Raw genomic sequence first — 27,059 nt, forward strand, 5'->3', positions numbered from 1 at the left:
ACGTTTTTTTTTCTTGAGATAATAAATCTCCAAAGGCCAAGCTTTGTTAAATCAATTAAAATTCAAAATTTCGTTCGGTTCCGAGAATTTTCCAAGTTGTTGGCCCCGGAAAAATGAAACGCATACGTGAAACATAGAATTGGATAAATACCGTCCAAGCACAAGAATTTAATGTAATTGTGTTTTGTGTAAACTATACATCACGAATCTGTTTGAAAATTTTATGCTATAATAGCGTCAACGCACGTTTATTTCGTGTTATAAAGTCTGCAGAGTCCCTCGGAACTGTTGGAGCCCTCGCCCTACCGGGCTCGGGCACCAACCGTTCCTCGGGACTCTGCAGACGTTATAACACGGAAAAACGTGCGTTAACCCTATAGTATCATTAACTCAAGATTTGACTGTGATATACATTTTTATGATTTATTAGTATTTTTAAACATGATTATATTTAGGTCTGCCTCTCTATGTCATGCCGCCAATACAAAGGACCACAATGGAAATAAGAGCTTTTTTGCCCTTTTTTGTGTTATTCTTGGTTTTGGTGAGCATGTCATAGTTTTCTCGTATGGGATATAGTATTTAATAATGCTCATTATTTTATCCTATGTTATATTGTCAACTATGTATATGCTTCCTTTGCCGAAATAAATCTATCTATCTATACATTTTAAATAAAAAATAGATCTCATAGAAATGTTTCAGTTATACATCTTAAATGAGGAAGACTGATCTAGTAGTTATTGAACAGAAATGAATCTTAAAAAGGAAGATTGGCCTCATGGTAAGTTAGTTATACATCTCAAATAAGTTTAAGATGTCTCGTATTAATTTTAAACATATTTACCTAAACTAAAGAGGCTTGCCTCATAATGTTAAACCCTCTGAACCCCTTTATTGTGGTCACATAATTATATTATGCATTTTCCTCCTAATAGATTTGTCTCGTTTTTTGTTATACATTTGTAATTTCTCTATATAGTCGGACTTCCTTAATCAGGTAGGAAGGCCTCGTGATAATGATTTAAATGATATCACGTATACGGGGCTTTAAGTAAACAAATACAATATAAATTCTATAAAACGGACTCAATGTAAAGATCTTCATATTATCAAATGACAACAAGTACATTAAATTAATCAATATTGATTTTCTCACATACTGAAAATAAAATACAATTTTCCGAAAACCGTACTGCACCGACCATACTGCTGCACATAAATCCAAGGTTTTTTCAACTGTACATTATTGTGTCGTCTAGTATTAGGCTCGTTATCAAATGATCACCACTTGTGTTGAACAATGTTTAAACAATACGAATTTATAAATGGATTAACAAACTAGTAATTGGAACTTATTAGTATTTGATTCGCGTTTAATGCAAATAAAACCAGGTATAGATTGTATTGATTGAAACCGTAAATTATTAATGCTATACAAGGATATCTTTAAGCGAGAAAAATCAAGTTTTTCGTTATAAATGGGAATAGAACATTTTTCATTTTCTAATTTTTCTTGCGTGTTGATGTGGTGTATCATAGTCTTTATTTGTCATTGACTAATGAATACAGGTAATAAATTGTTAAAGGATATTTGGGTGTAGTTTGTCGTTGTTGTTTTTATATTTTAATCAGTAAAATACTCCAGCCTTGGTGTATGGAAAGGTAATGATACGATGATGTGTAAAATCAAATTAATGTATCAGGCGTTTTTCGTATTTTGATAACAGTGTGATAATTATTAAGCTTTTGAACATTTTAAATATTTCAGATGTAGCTACTAAGGGGGATACTAAACTGAAATAGGAAAAGAAGAACTCTATAAATTCCAGAGTCGAATGTCAAACGTGATAAGACTAGACCAGTAAGTAAATTTCAATTTGTTATAATAATATTGTTGTTGTTGTTGTTATTGTTGTTTTTTGGGTTTTTTTATTGCTACGTTTTATTGCACTCGTGCACAAACTCCACATCAACCAATGAACATGTATCTAAGTTCAAATTTCAAGATAGTCATTTATAAATGTTGAATTCTGCTTGAGCCGGTGCTAGTGGGAGGGTACGGTATCACTACCGTCCTTGAACAGGGTCATTCAAGTCGAACATTTCCATCTAAGTAGCTATTTGTCGTTTTTAGAGATTCTGTTTTTTCTATAAAATAACTTTAAAGTGTGTACCCTAGCGATACTAAAAACTGTCCTACGATTCCTTACAATCCTCTTATGACAGCCCATAATGTGGCTAGACGGAACTGTATCACCTCCTCAATTTACATCTGGGGGACCTGAAACAATGTCGTGAAATTGGGATATATTTATATCTTCATTTTAATGTGTGTGTCCCATAAAAGCCCAACATTAACTACATGTATATCAGAAACACAATGTTACATGTTGACATTTTGATTTACAAACCAAGTTATCAGAGTAGGTTTTTATTTCAGGACTCAGGGCGGACAATATTTGTAATATCATTATCATTTCAGGACACTAATATGTTTTATATTGTTGATTTATGAATTATTTCATATCAGATAGCTTGTGGGGTTTAATGTTGTTATGATAATAAGACGTTTGAAGAAGATTGCAAATGGGAATAAAAATATTATTTCAATATCACTTCAAGACTATTGTTTGGGATGAATAGTATTGTTTTAACATAGTCTAAGAACGCTTATAAGTATGTACATAAACATACCGGTGGTTGTCTTCATTTTGCATTATTATGAAATATATTTAGAACCAGAACATAAATATTAATAAAATCTCATTTTCTAATTTTTCTTCCTTGTTGATGTGAATTGTTATATTGTATATTTGTCATTGACTAAAGAATGCAGGTAATGAACCGAAAAGAATGTTTGGGTGTAGTTTGTTGTTTGTTTTGATATTTTTTATCGATAAAATACTCCAGTCTTGGTGTATGGAAAGGTAATGATACGATGATGTGTAAAATCAAATTGATGTATCAGGCGTTTTTCGTATTTTGATTACATTGTGATAATTATTAAGCTTTTGAACATTTTAGATATTTCAGATGTAGCTACGAAGGGGGATACTAAACTGAAATTGAAAAAGACGAACTCCATAAATTCCAGAGTCGAATGTCAGACGTGATAAGTCTAGACCAGTAAGAAAAATATCGTTTTATTCTAGCATTCTTTATGGTTTATGGTATCAGGTGTTAAGGGTTGCGTGTAAGTCACATTTTTATTTATTCTAATATTTGTTTCTTTTTTCTTCTTTTTTTCTTTTTTTTTTTTTTTTTTTTTTTTTTTTTTTTGTTTGTTTTTTTTGTTTTTTTTTGCTACGTTTTATTGCACTCGTGCACAAACTCCACATCTACCAATAAGCATGTATCTTAATTCAAAATTTCAAGATTGTCATTTATAAAATTTATAAAGTTAAATTCTGCTTGAGCCGGTACTAGTGGGAGGGTGCGGTATCACTACCGTCCTTGAACAGGCTCATTCAAGTCGAACATTTCCATCTTAGTCGCTTTTTGGCATTTTTAGAGATTTCGCTTTTCTATAAAATAACTTTAAAGTGTGTACCTTTGCGATAGTAAAAACTGTCCCACGATGTCGTGAAATTGGGACATGTTAATATCTTTATTCGAATGTGTGTGTCCTATATATGCACCAAGAAAAGCCCAACATTAACTACATGTATATAAGAAACACAATGTTACATTTTGACATTTTGATTTACAAACCAAGTTATCAGAGTAGCGGTTTTTTTCAGGACTCAGGCCGGGCGATATTTGTAATATCATTATTATTTCAGGACACTTGTATGTTATTTATTGTTGATTATGAATTATTTCATATCAGATAGCTTGTGGGGTTTAATGTTGTTGTGATAATAAGATGTTTGAAGAAGAATAAAATGTTGTCTCAATATCACTTCAAGATAGACTATTGTTTGGTATGAATTGTATTGTTTTAACATAGTCTAAGACCGCTTATTAGGCTAAATGATGTGCATATACATACTAGTGTTTGTCTTCATTTTGCATTGTTATGACATCGATTCAGCACCAGAACATAAATATAAATAAAATTTCTAATTATAACAATGTTTCAGGACAAATGTTGCAAATGAATGAAGTTTTAAGGAAGCTAATTGGACTAAAAGTGTTGATATAATACCAATGATTAAAACTATATAGAGTCTTCAGTTAGCAACATTTTTTTCATCATTTCAGCACTCTAATGGATATTGCTGTAAAAGAAAATTTTGATAGTGACACACATGTCAATTCTGAAACTGAATCCGAAACTGAAAGGACATTAACGCCTGAAGAGCTTGATAAAGATAGGTATAACGCTTGAGACATATTATGAAGTATTTGTCAGTGCATTCATTATCGCAGCTGTATTTGTTATTTCTTAAGTCATGAAAAATAGCGTGGGAATAACTGTTGTTATATTGGATAATTGTTGTGTCTATGACATCGTTTCAGCACTTCAGTGAGACTTAATGATGAACAAAAACCGGACACTAGCACAGATGTCCATTCAGAAATAAAAGAAATAATGGAAGACACTCAAACTGAACAGACGAAAATGTCAGAAGAACCTGACAGAGAGAGGTACAACAAACCAAGCGCATTACAAAAAGTGTTCATTTTGATTAATCAATATATTTCTGTTGTTAAAAATGTTTTTCTATACGAAAAAGTAAAAGACAAGGTTATATGATATAAATAAATATGTTTGTCATAGTTTGTGGGATTTATTTTACTAAGAAAAAAGTTTGTTAGGTTTATTAAATCGTTTAAGGACTTCAGTGGGGCCTAATGTTGAACAAATAATTTATACTAACACACAAATCCATTTCGAAACAGTAGCAGAAACTGAAACTGAAAAGACGATAACACCAGCAGAACCTGACAGAGAAATGTATGACAAATCAAAGACATGTCATGAACTGTTCAATTTGAATAATAGATATATTTCTGTTGTTGATATTTTTTATACGAAAAGATAAAAGACAAGGTTACATGATATTTAATAAATATGTATGTCATTGTTTTTGGAATATATTTAATAAAACAAGTTTATTTAGTTCATAAAAACGTTTCAGAACGGTGGGGCCTAATGTTGAACAAACAATTGATACTAGCACACGAGTCCATTGCGAAACAGAAGCAGAAACTGAAACTGAAAAGACGATAACACCAGAAGAGTTTAATAAAGAGAGGTATAACGCTCAAAACATTTTAAGTATTTATTAATAGATCTATTTTCGCGGTGTAGATATATCAAAGAATCAATAAAAAAAATCAGGGCCAATATTTGGATTCGTTTGATGCTATTATTGTATTGTTTCAGAACAATTGTAAAACATATTGTTACCATTGAACATTGTTCCAGGGATGAATATTGAGAATATGAGTATGAGTATGGATCATTGGTGGTTATTATCAGACACCAAATCGTATCTGAAATGATGCAAGGAGGGCAACCTGAGTTCTTCATAAACCATTTTATATACCTTTATAGGTGGAAAGTCGACAAAGGAGATAATTAAAAAAGATACTGTACTTACATAGTTCAAGGGCGCTGGAAGGCTTTCATATTGCATCAAATTATTGTTTCTAGGCATGCGTTGGGCTTTATGTTCCTATTATATGATGGTTTACGGACGATAAATGGGTGGCATAATGATATCATAATGATATTGTTAAAGGACCGAAGTATGTGTTTAATATCATTGTTTCATAACTGAAATTGGACTATTGAAGAACATAAACCCGATTCTGTCGAATCTTTTCCGTATTCAAAAAAATAAATGTAGAAACTGAAGTTCCACGAGAAATTATTTAAGATAAGGTATGATGTCCAAGGCATTTAAAAAATCATTCATGAATGTTCAGTATATTTTTGTGCTTTGACCTTTTTATATGAAAGTATAAAGCAAAGTGTTATGAAAAAAATGTTAAAAATGTGTCGTTAATGGACACTATGTAAACGTAAACACGTAGTTCCTGAACGTGTAAATGGACGATTAATGTATCAATAACATCGTTTCAGCTTCATAGAGGAGGGATTAAATGATGAACAAAAACCTAATACTTGCACACATGTCGATTCAGATATAGATGGTGAGACTGAAACTAGACAGACGATAATGTCAGAAGAGCTTGACAAAAATAGGTATGACTCACCCAGAATTCAATTTAATCAATGAATAAATTTCTGTCCTTGAAATCGTTTTTCTTTATATGAAAAAAGTAAAATGATACTTTTACATATGTATGGAACATAATGTATGATATAGTTAAGTACATTAAAGTGTGTGTAACCTTAAACCATGTGACAAAGTATAATGTTGTCATTATAACCTCGTTTTAGGGCTCCATTGGGGCTTGATGTTGATCAAACAACTGATACTGGCACAGATGTCCGTTCTGAAATAATGGTAAAAAATGAGCAAACGATAGTGCAAGAAGATCTTGGTAAAGATAGGTATGACGTTCAATGTATTTTAAGAAGTATCAATTTCGAATGGAACTTTTTCTATAGATAAAATAACAAAAATATATATATAATATGGGATTCAATGCTGTTATTATATAAAGATAAAAAGTTTCAGAACAATTGCCAACAAGTTATCTCTTTTTATTTCAGGGCCTTTTTGGGGAAGTCTTATTATAATGTTATCATTGTATCGTTTCAAGATTCTTTTGAAACTTGCAATTATCATTAATACATTGTTTCAGGAATTAAAAATTTTATTAGAGGGATAATACAATCTTTTCTGAACACCAAAGAGACTTAATGGCATAACAAATAATCGTTTCTAGATACTTGTTTGGGTTAATGTTGTTATAACATATTTTAAGGGTGCTTAACGGGTTAAACGATGGTATTGTAGTAACATTGTTTGAAGACTTGGTTGAATAGTGTCTTTCAAAACTATCGTTCTAGTGATATAGTGGTACCAATCGAGGAAGAAAACCTTGATAATGACAAACTAGCCCATGTTGAAGAGAATGAAGAACCTGAAGTTACAAATGAGATAGTGTCAGAAGAGCTCGATAAAGATGTATGGTATGGCGTTTAAGACATTTTAAGACATTTTAACAATTGAACACTTCATTTCTGTAACTGGAGTATGTTCATTATGGAAAAATATTATGAAAGTAAACTTTTGATATTGGGAACAGTATTACTTAAATACATCGTTTATAAATTGTCATTGGGCTTTAATTATCAAAATATACTTTACGAAAAGGTTTTGTGTAGATTAATGGCGTTCTTATAACATTGTTTCAGCACTCTTGTGGGGCGTAATGATGAACAAAAACCTGATATTAATATACATGTACATCCTGAAATAATGGAAACATCTGTAACAACTGAAACTGAACCGGCGATAATGGAAGAAGAACTTTACTCAGACAAGTATGAGATCCAGGACATTTAAAGAAATATTGTATTTTATTTATTGATGATTCTTTGTTGTTTTAAAGTAACAAGATACATGTTTTTTATAAATGTTGTTGGGATTTTTTTAAAATCATTAAATGTATGAAAGCCCTATTTCATATGAAAAATAATGCTGCTGTTTTCATTGTCATTATCGCTGTAGGTCTTCAGATGGGCCTAATGTTAAACAAAGTTCTGATACTGACACAAATGGCCATTCTGGAGCAGGTGTAGAATCCAAAACTGAACAGACGATACTTTCAAAAAAGCTTGATAAGAATAGGTATAATAATTAGAACCTTTCAAGAATTTTAAGTAGTATTTTAAAAAATATATTTGTCTCATTGTTGTGGTTGTTTTCTCCTGTATGAAACAGTACATTGTAATAACCATGATGTGTAATATTTAACTTATTTATGACATAATAACATAGTTTCTGGACATATGTATAGATCAATCATGTTATAATTACATCATTTGCGGTCTTGTCGGTAGTCTATGCTCAATGAGGGTCCATCCGCCCTTTAAGGCACTTAGAGTACATACACCGGACATGTCATCAGTCTTTAATATATAATAGAATTATTATTTAAAGTGACGACCTAATTAATTTGTTTTCATCAATCCACTGAATGTGTCCAGATATTGATGTAGTTGTTTTCGTATGGTTACTAAAAATTATATATTGCTAGGGAGTGTTAGGAATGTTGCCCGTTTTCATAACACTCATGTACAGTTTCAAACAAACCTTGTATGCAATTTTTATTTAATTTTGTTGTTGTAATTAGTGCTTCCGAGGAATTACTTTTTTCCCAGATTTTTATACTTCACAACAGCAGGTGTAATACGAAAATAATCACGGCAAGCTTCAGACAGTTGTTTCGAATAGGTAACGGACAATAATGTTGATATATTAAATGATGTTATTATTATATGTATCGTTTCAGGATACGACGGCGGCTAGAGGGTCTTATTTTTTGTATTTATAATAACCTTGTCTCAAGAATTAAGACATTTATGGCTATTAGTAATGCTATGATATGATCTCCCTTAAAGTTATCGTTATAGTGCCGATTCAAGAAACTCGTATTTTAAGGACTCTGAATTGGTAAAATGATGATTTGTAAAATATATTGTTTAGGAACGTTAGATGGCTTAATATCTATTATATGAACATCGTTTCAGGACGCTTTATGAGAAAGAAAAATCCGAAACTTACAACATTTACCATTTTGAAAATCAATGTTATTTGCAACTGAAAATAACTTCTTTTTTGCCGTTTGTTTGTTTGTTTTGTTTTGTTTGTTTATCTTTTTATGTTTTTTTATTTGTACTTTTATGTGTTGTTTGTTTTGTTGGTGTTGTTTGTTGGTCTGTGTTTTTTTCTGCTTTTTTAAATTTCTTGCTAGATATTTTAGTCGTGATGACCTGTTTCAGTATTAAAACATTTTATATGATTTTATTAAATTTCATTATCAGAACATGATGTTGACTTATATTGGCATTATGACATCTTTTCAGCACCTCCTTGGTGGGACGTAATGATGAACAAAAATCGAATGCTGGCACAAATGTGGTAGAAACTGAAACCGAACAGATGATAATGTCAGAAGAGGTTGACAAAGAGAGGTATGATTTCAACAGGAATTTAATGTATGTTCAATCATATAAATGAATAGATATTTGTTGCTTTAAAAAATAAAATATACGATGTAATACGATATCTTATACATGAATTTTTTAATACATATTATTTATGTAGAAGTTTGTAATAACTTATGAATGTCACCTTGCCTTGTTGAGCTTTGTTTTTTCTTTTTTCGGGAGAGATTTCTTTTCGTCACAAAGTATACAGTTTTTTACCCTATTTCATGTGACAAAGATAATGAAAAAAATTTAAAACAAACACAAATAAAGTTTTAGTATTTCAGCAGTGCGTTAATCATTGCCTACAGATTAATGCTTATCTCACAAACGTGTCAGGAATTTTTCATTGTATAAATATTTGTAGAGAACAAAATTTAATAATTGAAAAGCCGATGTGTCTAATATATTAATAAATTCTAATTGAAATAAATATTTGTAGAGAATAAGATTGAATATTTGAAAAGCCGATGTGTTTAATATCATTTCACATTCAAATTGAAATGAATATTTGTAGAGAATAAGATTGGATATTTGAAAAGCCGATGTGTCTAATATCATCTTACATTCAAATTGAAATAAATATTTGTAGAGAACAAGATTGGATATTTGAAAAGCCAATGTGTTTAATATCATCCAACAATGGACGTCTTGAAGTTGTAGACGACACAGTCAGGGCGTTAGAGAAAATTGAGATGCCATTAAATGTTGTAGCAATAGCTGGACTTTATAGAACAGGTAAATCCTACCTGATGAATCGATTGGCTGGAAGAAACTCTGGTAGGTAATTTTAATCATAGATTCGATAAAATAAAAGTCTTTGAAATTATATATCATTTTTATTGTTTTTTTTGTAAACCATGGACAAATTACTATGTTGTAAGTATATAGTCTTTCATAACTCATTTTAAAGAACTGCTGGTGCAAAACTTTTAAACGGAATAAAGCCGAATTACAAACATTTTTCAGCGTTTCTACAATGAAAGATTAAAGATATACTATGCTCAAATTTGATTTTCATAAATACTAATAATTGCTACACAGTCTCTTTGTATATATAAAATAAACATGTTTCGTCTTCATTTAAAGTAGATACGTTATGTTTTAAACTCTACACTTCATAAGTAGTCTCAATATGAATATTTAGTGTCATTAAAAAACTGGCAGTTTTTTTTTTTAGGAAGGACCAGTAATAGGAAATGCAGCTTCCCCGACATAGTTTATTCATTATTTGATTCAAATCAAACATTTTCAGTAAGAATTTCACGGATTTCAATACATTTCTAAGATAAAAATATTTTACCCAAAGATGAGCGTAGTATATCTTTAACCATTATAACGTCTAACAATGACATTCAAATGCAAGGTTAAAATAGTTAATCGATATCTAGTCCTGGTAGTCGAGTTAAATAAAAGTAGCAAACCCTGTAACTGAATAGTCTCTTCCTTTTTGATCATTGTCAAACCTTTAACATAGCCAATCAAAAATATGATCTTATCACATACCCGTGCAGCTTTTGCGACTCCGAAAAAATGGTATTGCGCGACCGTGAATATATTTTGACGTAACGTCATTTGCGTTATTTAAACAAAGCGTCACGACGCGCTAAATGTTAGTATAATACTATAGGCGCATTAATGAAAAGTGGTTCTTTTTTACTTCAAACGGTATATATTTTTGTAATGTGATAAATAGAATAATAAATTCGTGTAAGATCATTACTTAATTTATTGAACTCGTTGAATAAAATAATATTATGCTCGCCAAAGATTCGCATAATATAATTTTATTCAACTCGTTCAATAAATTCAGTATTAAACTTACACTCATTCAATATCCTCTATTTATTATCTTAAACACGAAAGTTGATCGTGATTCTTTAAAATCTTCTGGTATTTACATGTATACCTATATAAGAAATATATATAGGAAAGCGAACATTACATTGGTGTGTTTACTAGTATCTTGTGAGATCTTTCCATTGATAGAAGTGTACTTAGAGATCCTGTAACTCAATTTTAATGAATTTATATCATTTATATAATGCTCAAGTGAAGATTTATCAATATTGTCAGTTCTAAAAAGCATTATTATTATTTGTAAACATATTACCGAATTTACATTTTATGTTAATAAAGGGAGATAATTAGAAATAAATTTAGTATTAAGTTTAAGTCAAATTTTCCAATAAGAAATGAATGCATTTATTTAAATGATTACACAAAATTTGCTCAAATATTTGCAGTTCATATTTTACACATTCTTAGATGTTTGAAAATTGTTTTAGAAACATAAATATCTACATATATAAAATTTCACTTAAGTGTGGTAACAACCTTTATTACAACATACAGAATCTTTAAATGTGGAAGAGTGAGATCAATAATATTCCGGGTAAATGTATCTAAAAACAAAAACAAAATGTTATCAACATTACTTTTCACCGGAATACTACACTTTTTTTCATTTTCTTATTTTATATTACTGTAAAGACATTCTTTATAATTCAATATGCATTTTCCGGATGCATGGTTATCTTTAATAAAATGACAATATTTTGATCATGTGTATAATACATTAAAATATTTTTACAATTTTAGGGTTCCTGATGGGTAGCTCAATAGAGTCATGTACTAAAGGTATTTGGGCATGGTGCAGACCACACCCTAAAAAACAAAATGAAGTATTATTGTTACTTGATACTGAAGGTTTAGGAGATGCTACAAAGGTGATTTATACCAAGTGTTTGGTAAAAAGATAAATAATAAATGAAAACATTTAGTATATGTTTTAATTCTAAAAGAGTTATCATTGTTTTATATTCGGCATATGCTGCCATATTGTTTTGCAAACGATACACTGTTAATTTTTATATATTAACTTGCTTGGCTTGGAGCCTTTTTGTCGGTCCGCCTTCTAGAACTCACAAGAACTGGTGCAACAATGGGAGTTATGGTCGTGGCCCAAACAGGCTCGAACCTAAGATCCATTACTTCAGAGACAGACAGAGTCTTTCCAGGCAGTTATTTTCTTTTTCTTAAATGGCATCTGATATTGATTGTAATATGTATGTTGACATGAGACACATTTGTGAAGATTTTTGTAATTGTTCTGAAAATATTGAAATGACAAAAAAATATGTATGTTATAATTGTCTGTCTTTGTAGGGTGATATCGACCATGACAATAAAATATTTACTCTGACTACTTTAATCAGCAGCACGTTAGTCTACAATGTGATGTCAGCTTTTAATCAAGATGCAGTTGAGAAACTAACGTATCCTTTTCTGCTTTGATATTGACATATGTGAATAGTTTGCTGTAATGGACATACATTACTTTGAATTTCTAAAATATTACTATGAATTTCTAGAATAAACGAAAATTGATGGACTTATACTCGTAAGTTGTTTAAGAAAAAATGTTTAAAATTATTTATAAATAGAATCAGTGTTATGTTATCTGAATTATGAATTGTGGAAAATAATTGCTTTCCAATTAAACTGACTTTAATAAGTTTCTTGAACAGAAACAAGAGCACATTCTCATAATTGAATATGCTGCCAATACATTGGTTAATAGTTTAAATAAAACGTTTCCATAATTTTTGATACGTTTGATAGCTTAGACAGTTCATATTTATGTAGATGACTTCTTTACTTGATGGAAACTTAACCATTTATACAAACAAGACATTTAAATCTAAATAGCACCATAAAGACCTCGCGTACTTCTTTTCAATTTTGTCAATTGATACCTTAACAACTTATAATATATGTCACCATGCTGTCACAAAATATAAAAGTATCCGCAAACGATTCGTCTAATGACGGTCTAGAAAGTATCATGCCTCACTTTGTACTTTGTGTCCGAGATTTCAATCTTGAACTAGAACACAATGGAGAAGAAATGACGGCCGATGAATATCTAGAAATGTGCCTCCAAACAAAAACCGCTGAGACCCAAGAAGATGAGAAATATAACAGACCACGAGAATGTATTAAGAGATACTTCACACGGAGGAAAGTGTTTACATTTGACAGACCAGCTGGTCGAAAAGTAATGAGAACTTTAGATTTGGCCAGAGAAGAAGACCTTAATGAGGATTTTGTACATGAAACAGAGAAATTCTTGGCATATATTTATACTTGCCCAGGAAAATATCTTCTTAATAAATCGCCCGTAACAGGAAGCAGTAAGTAGTTTAATATTATTAAATATTAGCTTTATATATATATATATATATATATATATATATATATATATATATATATATATATATATATATATATATATATATATATATATATATATATATATATATATATATATATATATATATATATATATAATAAACCTTTTCGTTTCTTTATTATAGTCATTTTATTATTTGTATATATCTTCATATATATTTGTTTCTGTAAGAGTTTGATGAAGCAGAAAAGTTAGTGAAAACTACACAAGTTTTAACTGTATGAAGTAATTTTTAAGATATTATAAAATGTTTTATAATTCATTTTGTTCTATGCTGATGTATCAAATAATATATCTCTAAGTGTAAGTATTCTAGGTAGAAACTTGAAAATTGAAAATCTCAATAAATCGTGTAATGCAACTTAAAATTAACTCTAAAGAGTTTTTAGGAAACAATATCAGTAATTTATTTGATCTTGGCCTAGTGACTTCCGTTAGCTCTTTCTCAACAATAAGCATTTTGGTTTAAGCGAAGATCTGGTTGAAACTTATGAATGGTATTCTTATTATAGTGTTAGCTAAACTTCTAAGAGAATATGTTGCCACAATAAGTGATGGCAATGTACCATGTGTCGAAGATGCTATAATGATCATGACAAGGCAAGAAAACGAAAAGCACGCAAAGGTAGCTGTCGAAGAGTTCAAAGTATTTCTAAAACAAATACAGCTTCCGGTATATGACAAAAACAAATTGTGTAATTCAAACTTAAAGTTCAAAAAAGAGCAGTTATCAAGTCTGCAGTCCAAACTGATGTTTGATACAGACAGCAAATTCCAAAATTCAACAGAGGTAAAAAAAAGTATTTTGCATTGTAAAATGTTTGTTCATCTAACTAACAAGTTCGATAGTAATTAAACATTGAGAGCCTTCCTTTAGATTTTTGTTTAACAGAAAATGATGAAAATACTTGAAATTACCCTAAATCGCGTTTTTTCATGTTTAAACATGGCCTGTCATATAAATTTGAAGAAAAATTGTTGTTTTGTAGATTTTTTGATTTTTTTCATTAATAAAAATGGTTTAACCACATAGGCACATCATGAATTCGATCAACTGACAATGTTGTCCTTATAAACTTTACGTGTCGCCAGCACATATGGTTAGTTATACTCGTACAGAGTTAATCTCTTAGTTTGTATCCTGTAAGAAATGATACATGTTTGTTTATAAATATAATTGCCAACCAAAACTTCCTTAACTTCCTACTATTGTTTCTCCAACCATCTTTACCTTTTTATTTTTTGCAGGATGAAATGCAAACACTTTATGAAGAATTTGAAAAACATAATTCAAAGCTTTTGTATGAGAAATGTATAAATACACTTCACAAGATGCACGAGACAACTGTGAAAGTAAACATTGAAAAGGGAAAGTACGCAACTTCTGGTGGCCACGATGTCTACGACCAAGACATGCGTGTTCTATATGATGAATACAATAACGAACTCAAAAACATAGACATCGCTGAGGTATTGTTTCGGTTAAATTTCCCTTCATTGAAAATGGTTCAACACGACATAATTGTTGTGTTTGTTTGTACTTTAAGTTTTACTTCTAGTTACGTGGTCCTAGTTTTCGTCACTTATATGTATTATTAACTCAATCACACTTACGATATGGTGCTTACTTTTTAAATTTGTCTTTTGACAGCTTATCTCTGATACGTAGGCTTCATTAAATCTGACCGCCTTTTAAAATTCCATTATATTTAGTTTCGCCACTATTTTTCTCGTTTAGGGCGATATTAATTTTTTACTTTAGGACCATTTTCATGGAAGTGCACTACTGTGTCACATTGAAGTCTCCATTGCAACCGCCGCAAACATATATGCGTATTTTTGTGAAATCAAAATTTTATCATTCTAAGTTATATATAAATACAGTTGACTCTTGGTAACTCGAAATCCAAGGGACTGGGCATTTTACTTCGAGAGAAACGGAATTCGAGTAATGTGGAACTACCGCCATTACGTTGACATTCGTACATGTATATACATGTGCCTGATTGAATGTGTAAAGAAGTAGGTTGTTATTGTTGTTAGCGGCAATGCTGCAATATTTGACCATTGAAATGACGGTAAATAACTTACAACTACAAATTATAGATGAACAAAAATATATCATTCAAAATTTAATACATGTATATTAATAGTGAAACATAAACTCACAATTATATTTGATTTAATTGATTATCGGACGAAAATGAAATTAGCAACTATCATGAACCGGAAGTACAAATTAATGTATGCAATATGACGGGACATTAATTATACAAATGTTATTTACGTTGATAACACACATCAATACCTAGGCTGTTATTTGACTACCACCCGTCAGACTGGCACGAGTCAACTTTCTTAAAGCAATGTAATTACATTTTAATTTAGTTATCTAACTGTTAAAACCAATTAAGTCCTGAAACGGATTAAAGCCACTTTTACGACGTGTTAATAATACATGATGACCGGCAATTAAAAATTACTATGAAACGTGTAAATCACGAGTGACAACATCTCACCTTGATGTCGCCGACCTTTGATCAGTCGGCTGTTTTCACACTTCGACTAATTGAGATGAAAATATGTTGTACTTTAACTGACGGGACCAAATTTTCTTTTCGACTAAACAGGAGTCTCGGTAAGTCAAAATTTGACCTAAGCGGAGTTAAAATACAAAGATAAAGAAGGAAATTTGACGGGACTTTAGAAATTTTTCGACTAAGGCGGAATTTTGAGTAAAGCGATTTTGACTTATTGAGAGTCAACTGTAATGCTTAAGCTGACACAGTCAAACCGAGCCAGCAACATTTTCAAATTCCCCTTTTTGATGTTCTTTAAGGATTCTTTATTTCTCTTTATTTTAGCCTATTTTCATAATCCAACACTTTATTTGCGGGACTTTACGTTTACAGTCCAAATATTAAATACATACATAATATATTTACTATGTTTATTTCCAGTCATTTATTTACGCTTTTAGCAGTCTGATATTTTTTCTTATTTTACTACATCTGATCAAAAGATTCACTTTTCATATCTTTTTGTGTTGTTTTTACCTTAAATAAAATAGATGTTATTAAACGGTCTGATTAATTTGACTGTCTATAATTATTGTAATGATATAACAGCAAAGGCCAATAAGGAAGAAAACATTCATGGAAAGCAGCTCACAGTAATATTCAGCAATGTAGGACCATGTACATTTCAAACTTTTACAAATTAATGCAAATTGGGTGACTGGCTATTCTATTGCTAAATGGATAATACTAAGTCACTGATTGACCTGGTTATCACGAACATTTGTATGTAGAGCTGTTTGTTGGCACAAAACTTAGCAAACAGAACTGGCAGTGTTAAATTTTTCACTGCTTAAAACTAAAAAGGTTCGTTGGTAAGGCACCTGGGAAAATGCCAAATTGAGAGAAGGGCACAGAAAGCGGGATATGGGATTCGGGTTTAATAAGTTCAGTTATACTTTATAGAATACGTGGAATATGAAACTCAATTTGAGTTCTATTTTTGTTTGGTACTCTGCTCGGTTCTTTGCGTAAGGTCCTATGTTTCGGGCTGCATGCAGTGAAAGTTGAATTTCTTTGCTGAACTGTGTTTTCTTATATGAAACTGTAAGACTTAAAGACCTGCGTGAGATAGTTTGTTGTTCATATATTATTTGCAGAGAAGAAAGGCGCAACACGATTTTGAAAGCAAAATGATACATGAGAATAAGCTGATGGTGACAGAGGATAAAAAGTTGACAGAGAAAGAGTCAAAAGGTATAGTACCATTTTATATCTGATGTTTACTTTTTTGTTTCTCTCCTTTTTTATATATTTTACTATGCTCATTTCAATTTCCTGAAGATATTTGACGTATTTGCTAATATTCAAAAAAAAAAATTCAAGCAATACTGTGCCTAAAATTGTGTTTTATTTCAAATCGATAGTACTCTTTTAATCCGCCCAAAGACCTTCAGAACGTATTTTTGTATGGCGTTGTCTGTCCGTCTGTCCGAAGCTAACATGTTTCAGTAGCATACCTTTTAAAGGAATTCAGTGAAAGTGTTTATATTCAGCATGTTTTGTTAGTTTGTTTTATCTGATTCGATTTTGGCTGTTATTAACAGAGTTATGTCTCTTTTTAAGAATTTTCCAGTGATTTTTTTTTTGGTTTCCCCAGCATAACGTTTTTTAGGCTTTCGATGACTGTGTTAATATTTTGCATCTGAGTATGTTATATCAAAACTCGGGTTTGACTTTGGCTGCAATCAATTCTTTAATAATAGCGATATGTCCCTTTTAAGCTTTTTTGGGGGTAAAACTATTGGTTTTCGCAGCATAACTTTAAAAGATTTAAAGTAACTGTGTTTATATTGGAGACATGTAATTATTTCATATTACAACACAGGTCAAATTTAATTGTTGTTGCAATCAATTCATTGTTGATAAAGTTCTGCTCCTTTGTAATCAATATTTAAGTGAAATTATAGATTTCGGATTTCAATGTTTCTTTTTATATTTGGCATGCAAGTTTCTTATACCAAAACACAAGTAACATTTGATTTTCATTGCAATCAATTGATTATTGGTAAGATTATGTCCCATTTTCAGGGATACATTTTGTAAAATTATTGGATTAACTGTGTTTGACATGCAAGAATGTATTCGAAAAAAACTTGTCAAGTTTGATTTTCTCCGCACTCCGGTAATAGCAACCTTCATTTTAATTATTCTTTATATCAAAATGAAAACAAGTCATAAGTATCAGATATATTCTATAAATAATATGTTAACTTGTTACCCAAAAAATATTCACTATATATTTTTCTTTCATATTAGGTAAAAAGTCATTAACTTGCCATTTATAATAATCTGCTTATCTTTCTTTAAATTTTTGTCCATGATACCATTACGTTCTTAATGTTATCCATATATAACCAATAGAGTTAATGACTACAAAACTAAACACATTGAAAACTGAGTTGATACAGTCACAAAAAAATGAGAGAATAAAACTTGAGGCAAAACTTGATGATCAACGCAGATTTTACGATGAAAAAAGGGAAACGGCTAAACGGAAAGAAAAAGAACGAGAAAGAAGAATAGCTGATGAACATAGAGAAGAGCTAAGAAGAATGAAGGAGGAATTTGAATATGAGATAAAAAGGGAACGAGAAAAAAGAATAGCTGCAAAAGAAAGAAGGGATATGGAAAATGAAAGGAGACGTTTAAATGAACGTGAGCGTGCACTTGAACAAAATAAATGGTGTTATTTATCATAATGTTGAACATTTTGTAAAATCGCATCATTTTTTTTTTTATTTGCTTACATTTCGTATAATGAATGTTGTATTCAACTGAAAATAGCTGGTAATTCTTTTGTAAAAGAAACGTGTACTCGTATTTATGACATACATATGCTTATCTTTTAAGAAAGGATGTGCATAACTCTATGATGAAAAAATAGATATAAGAAAGATCAAATCAAACTTTAAAATGATCTCAAAAAAGACATGGAGATATGTTTAGGTAAAGGAGATTTGTATGCAATGCATTTAAACTTTGGTAATGTGTGCTGTAGAGTTATCCCTCATAAATCTTTTTTGGAATAGCTTTACATGGTTTTATGATGTTTTTATCTGTGGTTTTATAAATTTATATGTTATGCCAACTTATAATAATAAATAATAACAATATATTACATTCTAAAATTTGTAATTTAAAATATAATTATAGTCTATCATTTATAAAAATTAAAAAAGTAATAATAATAAAATACATGCTTCAATGCAAAACGTTTTAGGATCTGAAATCATAATTTATCTTTATTAAGTACCATGGCGCAGCATTTTAACTTTGCAGAACTGACACTTAGAGTAGAGTAATATTCATTTTAAAGATACAATTTCTTTGTTTAGCGGCCATTTTTAACCGGATTTTTAGAGTAAGCCTCCGACAGAATTGTTTTAACGATATAGAAATGGCTGATGCAATAGCGAAATGAATTCACAATAGAGAAAGGTTATGCATTTCTATCTTAGATTGTTGGGTCATTTGTACTTATTCCTAGTTTGCAATAATGCAATAATGTGTTTCTCTTGTACATGTCTGATGAGAAACATGTCTGATGAGACAATCATGATAAATATGTACAAGAAAAGCATAAATGCAAAGCATCAGAGGGCGTCAAAGCAAGAAATGCAGCAAGTGAAGATGAACTAGTAGACATCTGATGACCAGATATTCTTTTCAATGGTTAATTGGTTTTTACCAGAATTGTATAATATTTATGAATGGGCGGACGAAAAACATTGTTCATTATGAACTTTGGTAGGCATGCTAGATATTAGAATATTAAAAAATAGTTTCCACAGGAACTTGAAAATCTATCAATATTAACGATAATATCCAAAATATACAGGTATATAATATCCAAAATATAACCAGTATATGGTATAAGTTTATTTATACTATATAGGAGTACTATATAGGAGGTATTTTTGGATATTATCATTAATAGTGGTTATTTGATAGAATTTCAAGTTCATGTGGTATTTTCTTTGGAACAAACAAAGTAGTAGTCAAAATAAAAAAAGTTGTTAATTGATTTATTGGGAGGTCAATCTACTATTTTAAGTGTGCTTACATTCCTTTCAATAAACCCATAACAACTCATGTTTAAATTGCAGACGAAAGCTTTTGTTGTTAAAATGTCACATTATTCGGCAAAGCAACATTCCACTCAAACTTCCATAAAATCGACTGCCGTGAGACAAAATTTAGAACGATTTGAACAGCGAAAAGGTATTATAGTATACTACTGCTAGACTGTCGCACAACGTCAAAATAAAAGCGACATTTAAAGATATGATATTTAAATATTCACGGTAAAAATGTCATAAGTGCAATCAGGGCCGTAAAAAAGAAAACCGGAAAGAACCTACGGAAATGACATTTTCATTTTGATAATATTATGATATAACAATTCGTAAAAAATGGCTTACTTATTTTTTCTAAAGATTAATAAAGATTGCAATTAATTGTTATAAATATGTTTGCGTTTCATTTCCTGCAAAATTCTCCAGTTCGTTATTCATTGCCATAGCGCGACACGAATGACCGTTTCGTTAAAACTAAAACAACAACTACAAATAGTTTTTCGGACTTTCACAATGTTAAGGTCATCATTTTATTTATAGGTACAGCAATACATAATGACCCACTGTGTACTACAAAATGATTATTTAAAAAAAAACAAGAGCGCGATTAATTGACGGATAAGATAATTTTATTTAAATATATTTGCCTTGCGAAATACTCCAGTTCGCTATTGATTGCATATATCGAGACATTTCATTTTTGATAATCAAACACCCTCATACCAATCGGAATGATCGGCTACTATCACCGGCACAAAGGCCCGACAAGTTGCAATTGCCCTTTCACAAAATCTGATTTCATTACAATAGGGCGTCTTAAGATAAGGGAGATTCATATGCAATGCATATAACTTTGGTAATGATTGCTATGAAGTTATCCCTCTTATATTGTTTTAGTCTATACATGACTTCCCCGGGTCTACTGTCCCCTTCCCCTGTGTCCTTTAACCTTGAGGGCCTATTGTTCAATCATTTATTTGTTTTCTTTGAATTCCTTGTCAGTTACAAATTATTCAATCATTTATTTGTTTTCTTTGAATTCCTAGTCAGTTACAAATTATTTATCATTTTAGTGATAAGCTTGTACATGCTCTACCTTGTGCCCTGTCCTGTTTTTGTTTTGTGTCTGTGTGGGCTCTTTGCCAATGGTTTTTGTTGCTGGGTCGTGTGAGGGTTGCGTTCATTGAACGCCGCCTTGTTGATCTTGTGTATCATATTTTATAATGTTTTTATCTATGATACTTTTTTAAATTTATATGTTTATATGAACTTATGATAAATAGCTAAAATATATATCATTTAAAAAAAGTTATAATTATAAAATGCATTCGTAAATGCTATTGGTTTCTGTCAGGCAAAAACGAAATCATAAAGAAACATGCAATTATTTAATTACAGTCAGTTTGTTAGCCACATACAGACTCAATTATACAGTCATCTATAACTCAATAATGCAAAATGGCTTGCAAACGATATATGAAATTGTATTTACTGTATCATTAAAAGAGCTCTTAACGACTGAAATTTGTTATTAACAGAAATTTATTTATTTCCTTGCTATATTGTATATGTATAAAATGTATATGACGTATTTTTATGATAATGTGAACGATTCGGTAATAAACAGATAGTATATTTTGTTATTTTTTTCTATTATATTTTTATATTTAAAGGAACTTCACTGAAGTCTGACTTTCAAACTAAATTTAAAAAGAATTCTACACAAATCACTGTATAATAACTAAAACGGCAATAGATTACAATATTACCTACCTTTTAACAATAATTACGCTAGAAAATGCAGACTTGATATATTTACACATTTTCTCGATAAAACAGAAATGTATACACATGTATTTTCTTTGAAATTTCTGAAATAATGTAAGTTTATTTAAAACTATATTCAAACAAATGAAAAAAAAATCTGTTAATTGGGTGTAAGAAATTTTTAAAAAAAGAGTTTGCTTTAATGTATATTAAAAAGATTCAATTTCGCTATTTTGAAGTATTAGATGAGGACAAATATTTTGCATCGGAGATATTTTACTATTTTACAGGTGCAGACACAATGCATTTAATGTATCTCACTAAAAAAGCTAAGGTTGTTAACCAAAACATTCAATGTCATATGGCGACTTTACAAAACTGCTTCAGGCACAAACGAACAATCACCGACGTTCTGTAAGCTAGCTTTAAAGAACAGTTCATTCAGGTTCCAAGCACACTCTCATTTCTGAAAATTATATCAAATTCAACTGTAATTGTGTCATGTCTAGAATGTAATAAAAATTGTACTACAAATTAGAACAAAATGATGAAGTCACAAAAAAGAGAGACAGGAATGATCAGCATAAGAATGGGCTTGATGTAACACAATTTTACTCTAGTTTCACAGGTTAATGAGTCTTACATGCCAGGATTTACGTCTTAATATACTGTAAACCTGGCTTTATTTGACATTTCTGCTCTTGAAAATTTCTGAACAAGTAAACAAACTCACTTTAAGGTGCAAAAAAACTTAATAGGTAGCATAGTGACCCCCAATATTTCTTTCATAAATTTGCTTTCATGTACTACATTATATTCCATTAAATTCAAACATTAAGAACATTGTTTCCTTTTTTAAATTTTTCCTGGGTAAGAATTCGAAGATATGTTATCTTTCGGTAAAAGAAAGAAACTGACAGATCAGCGTCAAGTATGAAATTATGTACAAACTTGATTTAATTTTTTAAAGTGTCTTTGAAAAGGTAACCGTTTAATATAATGCATATAACCATATATCAATTAAGTTTATTTCACTAGTATTGGTTTATCAAATAACTTTCAAATAATAAATTTAACGACATTACTTGTTAAAAATTTTGTGTATAACGTCATGCATCATTGACACGTGACATTTTATAATATAAGTGATATAGCAGCACGCCTCAAGATTCTTAATAATTTTCATGAAACTTTTGAAAATGTATTAAAAAGTAATATGTTGTGAACAAAGAATATACTTTATAAATTGCAAACGGAACTTATAGCGAAAGCAAATTATCAAAAATAGGTAAAAATATGCAAAACAGCCCTTACTGCGTTAGTAACGCAGTAGTAATATGGTGATAAATATTGCAAAATCAATCATTAACTGTACATATCACGTAAGATTTTACTTATTTTTTAATTTTTGCGCTTATCTTAAATTTATATTACATATTTCTGAAGTTTGATTTTCTTGAATTATTTGTGTACATCTGGAGGCATGCAGCTTTAAATAGAATGGTATTGAAGCACCGGAGTGATATATTATTCCATATATATCTTTGGAGGGTATCCCGACTTGCCCGGAGAAAGACAAATATCTTCATGTATATGTTTTAATAGTATCTATTTTACTTCAGGTAAATAGGTATAACAATCTTAGAAAATGATTTTTTTCGTTAGTTTTATGATGTTTTTCTCTTCATAATGTTAGTGTCGACTGTAAGCGTTTATTTGAATCATTTCTAAAATAAAATAATGGCACATTTAACTACAATTATTAAGTATGTAGACAATAAAATATGAATGACCTTTCATTTAACAACAGATGAGAAACGATTGAAACTGTTATAAACAAGATCAAGAGATGTTTCATGAAACTTGAACGTGCAAAACTTTTTTTAAAGCATTTTACTTTATATATATTTGGAGCCAACCAATTTATAAAAGGATTGATAAATGAAAATAAAAATGAGAGGACTAAGTTACAGATCCTAAAATGTTATGTAAACTTCCAACTCAATTACGAATGTATACAGATTGTATTAAATAAACTTTTGGGAAATACATGATTTTGCGCAAATTCTTTTTGTAATGAAAGATAACCATAAGTGAAAGTACCATTGCCAACCTTTGTCATCAAGTTATAATTCCATGGCATTGTTTTGTGATCGTTCTTTCTTTCTTTCTTTTTATGTGCTTACAAAACACTTTTACATAAATGTTGGTCGACTTCTTTACGCGTTCAAATTGATAACGATTGTAATTAACACTATACTACATTTCAACTGACAAATAGCAGTATAGTATTTGTTTCCTGCGATAAAAAGGTTAACAATACAAATAATTCGACACGGATATGCAACACCGGTACACTTTTATCTAAATAAAACTTTTTAGACGACAGTTTTCCGAAAATGGATTATTCACTTCTCTGTTTAGTCCATGGGTTTACTTTGATATCTGAAAAAAATCCATGGGGATTATCATATCTTTTGCATCAATTAAGGTCGTCTTTTTAAGTCGGTACAACTTCAATTATGTCTTTTAAAATTACACCCTGGAATTCAATAACTTTTATACTTCATACTTTCTCCTTCTATTGACAAATAATCAGTCTGAAAGCAGTTAAAACCCAAGGAAACAAGAAACGATGTTCAACTAAGTTTGATGATAATGTTAAAGATCCTGTATGTTTTATTTTTAGGTTGTTGAAATTATATATATGTATACAATTATGCTTATAAAACAATTTTCAAACATCGAAGAATATGTACAATATTAACTGCAAATATTTTTACATATTATATGTAATCATTAAAATATATGCATTCAATTTTTATTGAAAAATTTTTTTAGACTTTATAGAAAATGATTTTTATTATCTACCTTCATTTACATAACATGTTAAATATCTTTATAAATAATGTTTTTTGGAAAACTGATAAATCTTAATTTGAGCGTCATTTTTATAATATAAAACCATAAAAAATGTGTAACAGGATCTTTAGCAAAATGTGCAACATCTGTCAAGCCCTTTAGAAGCGTCTTTAGTTGAATTCAGAAACAATGTTTTTGGCTCAATGGCCCAGATCAATTTGTCAATATCGAATAAGTCGATAATTGTCTAATGTTTCAGCAGTACTTTTAGAAAAAGACAGTAAAAGGCAAAAATAATAGCAACTATTTCACTTCAGGTGACAATGAGGTTAATTTAATCTTGTAAAATGATGAAAAGACGCCCAATTATCTAAATGTTATGATGAGTGATTTAAATTTACTAATAATATTTCAGTATGATTTAGGTTAAAGCTGTACGCCTCCAGATGAGCAAAAATAATGGCTCCAGAAATTTAATCTTTAGAACAATGTATAAAGATCTTAAAAAGTAAACAGATTCAATATGTAATTAATTATTTACATGTCATGTTCGATTGATCACTGATTTTGCATTATCATTCACTATAATTCTACTGCGTTACTAACGCAGTAAGAGGTTTTTATGTATATTTTTACCTTTTTTGGCAATTTACGTGGATTGTAAGTGCCGTTTGTAATGTGTATATTACTTTCTTTCTTCAATTAACAGTATTTAACTATCAAATATATTTTCACACTTTTCATGAAAAGTATCATGAATCTGGAGGGATGCTGCTTTAAAGTCAATTTATAACAATGCATAACTGGGACAGGACACTCATAAGCTTTCATAGCTTTCTGCCCAATCCCAAATGTATTGTGTAAATATTGTTCATCATAATGTAAATATATAGAATAAAATATGTTTAAACCAACAATGCATAAATAAGCTTTATATAGGACATATGCATAATTCACATGATAATAACAATATTAGCAAATAAATGTAGGTGGGTCTGTAAATTAAAGGAATAGAAAGGTTTGAATAGTCTCTTACACTAACTTTTGTATGAAATAATTATAAAAACTACAAATGTGAAATAAAGAAAGGTCAATTAAATAGATAGTTGAAACCTGATATGAGACAATGAACAAATTGACTCAAAAGAAGAGACGCGTTTATTTTATGCATCAAACTTACTTTGGCCTATCTTTCGAGGACACGTGCATCGTTTATCAGATAGACACGACGTATTTGAAGGAAAAACAAAAATACTTCAGTGATTAAGGTCGTCAAAAGTTTTATCGACTTAATAAACAAGTAGGAGTTTATCTATCAATAAAACCGCCTCCGTGGTCGAGGGATTGGAGTCGTTGATTTCTTATCCAGTTACCTCTCTGGCGTGGGTTCGACCCCCGGGAGATGCTTTGGTAGTTTAGCGCGGAGGAAGGTAGTCTAGTACTGGTGTATTTCTCCAGGAACGATGGTTAGGAAACTACCCGCCTATATGACTGAAATACTGTTGGGAAAAGGCGTAAAATGAAACAAACAAACAAACAAACAAAATCTATCAATACAATATAATATTACTTCACATCATACTTATTAATCTCATGGTTTATCAAAATCAAATGTAATGTTCCAGTTAATATGATATATGTTGATGGGAATGGTACGGAAGTATTTATCGATTAAAATCTTATAGAAATGTTGTAAATTCACTTTTGTCTCGTGAGTAATTGTCTGCCACCAGCACTCTTGTTGAAATATTTTAATTGTAAGTTGAAAAGGTATTATTTGCTTAGTAAAGCTACCAGCTAGATAATTATAACTACATTCCAAACTATTTTATTAAAGATTGTTTATAACTATTATGATATCAATCTTCGGTAAAATATACTCTATACCAAGTTAAAATGATGTATTTTTTTCGTAGAACATGTTATCATTGATTCCGATTACTATCTGTACAGGCACCAAAGGCTTATTGCAGAAGTAGGGAAACCAATTTTGATTGGAGGAGAAATGAATGTCGAATTTGATATTTTAATGAAAATAGTGAAGAAACTTTCAAAGGATAGAGAGAAAACATTTTTGGCTAGTCTTAAAACAGATGCAGCAGACGAGCAGTGCTATACTCTACTAAAGGGATCGACTGCAAACATTCAACATAGATTTATGATGAAAGTGTTCAGATGCAAATCAAAAAGCATTTATTAGACACGGGACGACAGACAAACGTCCAAAGTTGTTCCAGATTACTTTATAGCATCAAAACATCTTGAGCTTAAAGACGCATCTCTTTTGGATGTCGAAAAGGTTAAAATATTTGCTTTATTAAATTTTAACAGTTTTAGTAACCTAATCGGATATCTTATTAGTATTGTCCATGATCCACTTTCAAAATGGAAGTATACAGTGATGGGGTCAGTCTGATCGTCCGTCCGTAGGTATGTCACCT

General features: G+C 30.2%; 2 protein-coding genes across 2 annotated transcripts; both read left to right on the plus strand.

Moving 5' to 3' along the window:
• Positions 1–1,196: 1,196 nt before the first annotated feature.
• LOC132725294 (uncharacterized) lies at positions 1,197–12,376 on the plus strand. Its single transcript, XM_060710394.1, has 14 exons — positions 1,197–1,864; positions 3,028–3,129; positions 4,207–4,320; positions 4,465–4,593; positions 5,088–5,204; positions 6,038–6,160; positions 6,359–6,472; positions 6,935–7,057; positions 7,283–7,411; positions 7,599–7,718; positions 8,957–9,064; positions 9,672–9,859; positions 11,681–11,808; positions 12,248–12,376. Exons 2-14 carry the CDS (start codon positions 3,104–3,106, stop codon positions 12,374–12,376), a joined length of 1,548 nt encoding a protein of 515 aa, XP_060566377.1. The 5' UTR covers positions 1,197–1,864; positions 3,028–3,103.
• A 478-nt stretch (positions 12,377–12,854) lies between these two features.
• LOC132725291 (guanylate-binding protein 2-like) lies at positions 12,855–19,011 on the plus strand. The gene is made up of 5 exons (XM_060710389.1): positions 12,855–13,275; positions 13,847–14,124; positions 14,583–14,804; positions 17,011–17,107; positions 18,275–19,011. Exons 1-5 carry the CDS (start codon positions 12,864–12,866, stop codon positions 18,610–18,612), a joined length of 1,347 nt encoding a protein of 448 aa, XP_060566372.1. The 5' UTR covers positions 12,855–12,863; the 3' UTR covers positions 18,613–19,011.
• The last annotated feature ends 8,048 nt before the right edge of the window (positions 19,012–27,059 follow it).

This window comes from Ruditapes philippinarum, unplaced genomic scaffold, assembly GCF_026571515.1.
Source record: "Ruditapes philippinarum isolate M1 unplaced genomic scaffold, ASM2657151v2 ctg6579_1_1_1_1, whole genome shotgun sequence".
NCBI lineage: Eukaryota > Metazoa > Mollusca > Bivalvia > Venerida > Veneridae > Ruditapes > Ruditapes philippinarum.

Excerpts from the sequence above, each read along its gene's own strand:
- LOC132725291 (XM_060710389.1), top strand. The coding sequence starts at position 12,864 with ATGCTGTCACAAAATATAAAAGTATCCGCAAACGATTCGTCTAATGAC. Across the intron at positions 14,125-14,582 it reads AATTCCAAAATTCAACAGAG|GATGAAATGCAAACACTTTA; the intron begins GTAAAAAAAAGT and ends TATTTTTTGCAG. Across the intron at positions 17,108-18,274 it reads GACAGAGAAAGAGTCAAAAG|AGTTAATGACTACAAAACTA; the intron begins GTATAGTACCAT and ends TATAACCAATAG.
- LOC132725294 (XM_060710394.1), top strand. The coding sequence starts at position 3,104 with ATGTCAGACGTGATAAGTCTAGACCA. Across the intron at positions 4,321-4,464 it reads GAAGAGCTTGATAAAGATAG|CACTTCAGTGAGACTTAATG; the intron begins GTATAACGCTTG and ends ACATCGTTTCAG. Across the intron at positions 6,161-6,358 it reads GAAGAGCTTGACAAAAATAG|GGCTCCATTGGGGCTTGATG; the intron begins GTATGACTCACC and ends ACCTCGTTTTAG.